The sequence below is a fragment of the Alosa alosa genome, chromosome 9, assembly GCF_017589495.1.
Source record: "Alosa alosa isolate M-15738 ecotype Scorff River chromosome 9, AALO_Geno_1.1, whole genome shotgun sequence".
NCBI classification, from domain to species: Eukaryota; Metazoa; Chordata; class Actinopteri; order Clupeiformes; family Clupeidae; genus Alosa; species Alosa alosa.
Genome location: NC_063197.1, coordinates 18,977,908 through 18,984,486, shown reverse-complemented (window position 1 = coordinate 18,984,486; position 6,579 = coordinate 18,977,908). Strand labels below are relative to the sequence as shown.

The 6,579-nt window shown below is 39.3% G+C and overlaps 1 protein-coding gene across 1 annotated transcript in view; it reads right to left on the bottom strand.

The window, feature by feature from the left end:
* Positions 1–914: 914 nt before the first annotated feature.
* Positions 915–6,579, bottom strand: part of LOC125300301 (calcium-activated chloride channel regulator 1-like) — a 45,263-nt gene continuing 39,598 nt past the window's right edge. Inside the window, exons 13-15 of the mRNA XM_048252074.1 lie at positions 2,106–2,330; positions 1,649–1,954; positions 915–1,537 (exon numbers count right to left, since the gene is read on the bottom strand). Of these exons, the coding sequence (XP_048108031.1) occupies positions 1,443–1,537; positions 1,649–1,954; positions 2,106–2,330 (626 nt within the window). The 3' untranslated portion in view covers positions 915–1,442. The remainder of the gene's footprint in view (positions 1,538–1,648; positions 1,955–2,105; positions 2,331–6,579) is intronic.

Genomic DNA, 6,579 nt, shown 5'->3' with positions numbered 1-6,579 from the left:
GTTTGCATACATGAGATCTATTGTCCTGTTTTTCCTAGTTGGGCAGTCAACAAACTGGTAAAAGTTTGTGAGGGTGGAATCCAGTGTAATGTGGTTGAAGTCACCAGAGATCGCAAAGAAGGCATCACTGTGCTGAGTTTGGAGCCTAGCGACTGTAGAGTGAATGACGTCACACGCTGTGTCCGGGAGGGCTTGAGGCAGAACGTAGACACAAACAATGGCGTGCGAGAACTACCTCGGCATGTAGTATGGTCGTAGACTGACCGCTAGTAACTCCACATCCTTACAGCATACAGTCTCCTTCACTGTAACATGTCCGGGATTGCACCATCTGTTGTTTATGTATAGCACCAGTCCGCCTCCCTTCTTTTTGTCAGAAAGTTTATCAGTGTCTTTCTAGCTTGAAGAGTAAAACATGCTTTGTTTCTAAAATAAAATCCAAGTTTAATTCTCAGTTTGAGGTCCAGCTTCTCAATGTGATCTTATCATCAATGCACAAGCCAAGATATTTGTATACTGGGACTTTCTCTACATATTGGCCATCTAAGGTGGATATTGTTAGGGAAGTGGAGGCTGATCGTGACTGGTCTTTTTGGCATTTAAAGTCAATGTCAGTTCCGCAAAAGTACTGTGTAATGAGTTAAAAGACTGCTGCAACAATTGGTACGCTTGAGGCATCATAATATAAGACTGTGTCGTCTGCATACAGATGGATCTTGGCATTTCCAGCAGAGCCTAAGAGAAATCTGCTACTTGGAGAGTTGGAAATAATAGTGCCTGTAAATAAAATCAATGTTTTCATGTTGATAAGCCTATGTCCAGTCATTCACTTGTCTATATATAGGACATTGTGTCATGTGTCATGATAGATCTTAGATGTCATAGACAGTTCTGAATGATGAACCAGTTTTGAATGTGATGCTATGATGTGTTTTATTATAAATGCTGATCATTGTGCATATTCTTTCCCCATCATTATTTTTTTTTACAATATAACTATAACTCTATCTAATCATAATGAAATTTCACAAATACATTACCAACAACAGCCAAAAACAACACCAAAAACAAAAGATGTGACAGTTTTGATATTTATGAAGCATTATGTGGTAGGCCACCCAAATGCATCTGTTAGAAAATACTTGACTAGTTACAATATTCATTTAAAGTGAAGTGAAGTTATTCACAATTCCATATGTGATTGAGTTAAACAGTACCTCTTCAGTTTGTATTATGTTTGGTTTAATTGCAGTTAATTGATACTATCATTAAATAACGGAAAGTGTTGTGGTGCATCTTCACTGTCTATTGAAAAGTTACTGCATCAAATTAAAGTGTTTATTTATATAGCGCATTTTTCATGTATAAAGTGCAACAAAAGGAGCTTTACAATCAGAAAGTAAAACATTGCTTATTGGTCTACAATTATTATTTTTTTGCATCTAGTTATTTATGACACACCTTGTGTTTTTTGCAACAAAGCTGTTAAATCTAAATATTACTGCAATCATTACTACAATGGCAGCCACTGTGCCACTTACTGCGACTGCTATCACATTTATGCTGTTATGTTGTTGGTTTTTGCAACAAAGCTGTTAAATGTAAATAATTACTGCAATCATTACTACAATGGCAGCCACTGTGCCACTTACTGCGATTGCTATCACATTTATGCTGTTATGTTGTTGGGTATGTATGTATACTGGAGGTTCAAATTTGACCACACGGGCAATGTTTGACATTTCTGATTGCAAAGGGTCTGCATTTTCAGCTGCAATGGCAAAAAAGACAGTAGTGCCATTGGTGATATTGAAGTTGGATGAGCTGAATGTGTATTCCTCAATGGAGCCAGCCTCTTGTGGTGACAGTGCTGATGTGTTGACAGCACGAGTCTCATTAAACTCCCTTCTCAGCAACTCCAAGTCTTTACTCCAGTGGATATGGTAGAGTGAGGCTGTATAAATATCAGTATTTAAGTCAAGTATAAAGGCTGGGCTCTAGATTTATTCAATTACTTCACACGTTAAGGTGATTCCCAGTTGAATTTCTACACACACACTGTACTCGTGGGAAAGGGTTATAATATAATTAGGAGTGCATCTCACCTGTTCCCTGGTCATAGATCGCCCCAGGAGCAGTCCAGGTGAGAGTGACATTTTCTCCCTCCAGTTTGGCCTTCAGGTCTATGATCTTACATGGAGGAAATAGTGGAGGGTCTGTAGATCCTAACTCCACCACAAAACTCTCTCCTGTGGCTGTCCTGCTGAAGCTTCCCACCTCTACTGGTTCATTATTGACAGGAGGCTTTGGGGGATTCAGCACCACTTGGCCTGATGTGGGATATCATACAGACAGTCAATATGAATATATCTTTACCAATGCAACAATGATTTCTGCATACATTTGAAGGTAAATAATGTATTATAATCATAGATTTTGAACTGTGGGAATAATATGTGTGAAAATTGGACTGGGCTTTTGGCCTCGAATATGATACAGCAAAGAGTTTAGCTGGATTTCCATTCAGTGTTATATGGTGCATTGTGACCATTCAAATAAGAAATCCTGACTGGAAACATTTGAAATGCACATGCAATTTTGAAATGTGCATGAAATTCGATTTACTAAAGAGGGTTGGATTAAACTCTCAGGGCCAGATGAATGTAAATTTGTGAACTTAGCGTTATCAGCGCACTTAGCATTACATGGCAACTGGCGCCCATGTTAACTGGCTGCTGTTGCCTTGGGCAACAGTAGCAAGATAACATGGTAGCCAGATAACATGATCAGTTGTGTTAACTTGCTACAATCATAATAACATTAGCTGACTTCTTTTAATCGTACAAGTCAAGTCAATTTCTCTACATTCCGTCAGCTGGTTCGTGGCACGAGCAGTAGACGTCTGGTTATCATGCAAGCAGTTCAATTTATTAGTGGTTCGATATCCACGTGGAGTTAATTTATGTTATTTAGGTGTTTGTTTTTTGGGTGGAATATTCATAGTCCAGTGCATGTAGTACTACAGACCATTTTGACATTTAAACAGGTCATGCATATTTGTATTTGTTCGTCTCTAGTTTATATCAGAAATCTGCAAGCGACCGCATCTGTCAAAGACTCGTCATCCACGCAGCCAGTTAACATGGGAGCCAGTTGCCCTGTAAAACCGGCCCCAACCGCAATTTGTGAACATTCACAACAGAACACATACTTCAATCTCAAGCGCATATTGAATGAAGTTAACTGATGACAACATTAAAAGGAATCAAACATTTAGCGGTCATGAAATAATACAAAATATGATACGATGTCAACAAGCAAGGAGATAATGAAGAGCAGTAGTTCTACTCACGGTGTGTTCATGCACATGGGAAAAATATTTTTTCCAGTGAAAAACATCCTCATTCACGTCACTTCATGTGGGAATAAGAGGTGGGATACTGGGGGAAGATTTTCGGTGCGTTCATTTTTCATCTCAATTTCAATCGCGGTTAACGGTTTATTTATTTACAGATCTACGCTTGATTCAGATTTCTCTTGGCCCAGCTACCAGAAGAGCTACACATTTCAGACAGGTTGCTCACGTCCCAGCTACTTAGTCAAGCTCAGTTTGAGGGTGCAGTACAATCAGCCTTCACCGGAAAAGTGCTTCTATGACTTCAATTGTCTCCGTCGAAGTCTATGGGGTCGCTGTGTCCATTTCTTTTACTGTCTATGACCCTGCCTTGAGTGACTTAATTAATATTAATATGTAGACCATTGGGGTCTTTTAGTTTCGTTTCTCTAGTTTTTGACCATCTCCTATTTTTTATCATGCATTAGGTGTTGTGGGCCTGAGCGTCATCTGGGTGTGCATTGTGCTCACTGCTGCTTTGCTGAATTGTTTGGTCCCTGCATCACTTGCTTCCAGCTGTTCCCAGCTAACGTGGCTCTGGTACAGAAGCTAATGGCGGTGGCGGGTACACACACCTAACCTGGCCCTGCCCACCAAGATCTTCTTTCAGGGAGATCTAGGGCCCTATTTTCTCAACGCAAAACCTGGCACAAAGCGGATTATTATCCTGACACAGAGTTTATTCCTACCTTACTCTCGGATTTTTCGCCATGCGCTGTACTTTTATTAAGCTTTGCGCCCAGGGGTGTGGCAGAAGGTGTGTTCTGGCGCACAATCCAAAATCGCTATCTTACACCCTCTAAAAATCATTACGCCACTGACCAAGAGAAATCTGGTCAGAAATCCTTGGCAAGTTGTTTATATGTTATTTTAAGAGCACATTATCAGTGATATGGGTGGGTGTACAACGCATCCTGCTTCTCTTATCCACCAGCACCAGCGCACATCCATGCAAAACATTACAAATTACACAATTACAATGGGAAACATAATTACAATAAAGATATTACAAAATACATCTCACAATGAGTAGTTATTCACCATCATTTGCAAATTGGTAATGACGGATAAAAGTGATTAGGCAAGAGGCACATGAAGTACAGCTGAAGACGCACTGTCACGAGATGTAAGCAGCAAGTCCTCTGTCCTTAGGTTTTTCATTCAGTTATTCGAACATTATTGGGGTAAGTGTTGCTTTTTTCAGGCTATGTTTTCGATGGTAACCTATTGTCAGTCAATAGTGAAAGTAACTGTATAACTGTTTTGTTGTTGACTATGAGACCACGGTGAAGTTAGTTTTACTTTGCCAATGAGGTTGAATAATAGACGAGTGCAGATGCCTGTAGGCTATATACTCTGCTAGGTTTTTAGTAAAGCATGGTTTAGTGGAATACCTGTTCCATACAGTCTCACGTGCAGATTCCTTCAAATGTGCCAGTGACAATAAAAATACAGATGCGCTGTTTGAAGTCGAGCTGCTTGCTGTTAAAGGGAAAAAAATTAGACTGTCAAAATATATCCCGTTATTAGGGGTGTGAATCTCTCATGTAAAAGACGATACGATTCGCATCTAGATACATCGGCACGATTCGATACAAGAAAAGATACATGTTTATAAAAACGATTCAGTACGATTCGATGCGATTCGATGCAATTCGATGCAGTTCAAGAATGGAAAGCATTCTGAAATATTTTTTACCATTTGCTCAAGGTGCACATTAATTTTATATTATCAATTATCATGGTCATGGTTGTCAATTAGGCAAAAAAATGTGTGAATATGATTATCTAAACTGAGGTTTGTTTCATATACTGTATTGAAATGAAAAAAGAATAGTCTACATTTCAGTCACACACAGCACAGCAGCCAAATACAACATAAAAATACATTTTTATAGACTTTACAGATTTTATAGAGTTATATCTGATTGTTTTCATGGAGCTGTAGCCTTGTTGAGGTAAGACAATACCGAAATAAAATAAAACAGTGCTTAAGACACTCTTGGCCTTTTCTCATATAGCCTACCCTACAAGAATAAAATAGGCCTTGATAGTATATTTTTACTACCATATTTCTCTTGAGACTCAATCAGGATGATGCAAGATCAGGATCCAGGCTTTATTCTTTTTAATGAGGGGCCAGTGCCCCTCAAGGGAGAAAAGTACATGTTTGTGTCAGCCCATCATGGATTTCACCAGATTCTCAATATTCTCTTCTAAAGACTACCGGAAGAGGCTGGCCTTTTATGCTCAATTTGTAAGGGTGTGGTTCACGTGGTGATCATAGGTACAACGTCCTCTGATTGGCTTTCTCTTCCCGCCGTTTCCGTCAGCCACACCCAGACACACCTACACACACTCACTTACTATTTAACATATTAGGAAGGCTCCTCAGGTAGAAATGTTATACAGGATGTTCTAAACATTCTTACACTTAATTAATTGTACTCCTTGTACTGAGACTATAAAAATGATACCAAACATGAATACATTTACAGTTAATGACACAAACATATAATTCAGCTAAAGTTTAACCCAGGTCTTTGTTTAACCCAAAAAGGAGATTGTGGACAGCTGGTAGGAGCCAGTGGGGAGCATTTCACACCTACATCTGCATTTAATAGATCAAAGGGAGAAAGAGAATACCCTCTAAATGTAAATGTGGCTAAGCCTCCACCTAGTCTGGGGCAAGAAACGGTCATATAAAATTATTCCCTTCAGCCTACAAATCAATGAACTCTTTGGGCTTATTTTGTTCCAACAGTAGACCTGATGCAGAAACCTATAATGCCACAAGTCTGAGTGAATATGAACAAAATCATTGGCTAATATGATTTGTGCATCGTTTTAGCAGCAAGGGCCAAATTATTATTTAACATTAAGGAAATCCCTTCATCAAAGGTAAGGCTACTCTATTGTTGCTGTTTAGGAATGCTAAGAGTGTTCAATTTCGCACTGGATTTCGAAAAACAAAAGCCGACCGAGTGCAAGTTGTCACATGCTTAAGTTGCAGTAGATGTATGGGTAATGAGGTCATTTGACAACTTTGGGCAATGAATGTAACCAAAAACGAACTGCATTACCCACAATTCCATGCCACGTATAGTTTCAAAACCGGAAGTGGGATGAACGCGCTGCTTGGAACGTAAATGAGAGTCTGAGCGAGCAGAAAAGGTTGTGAACCG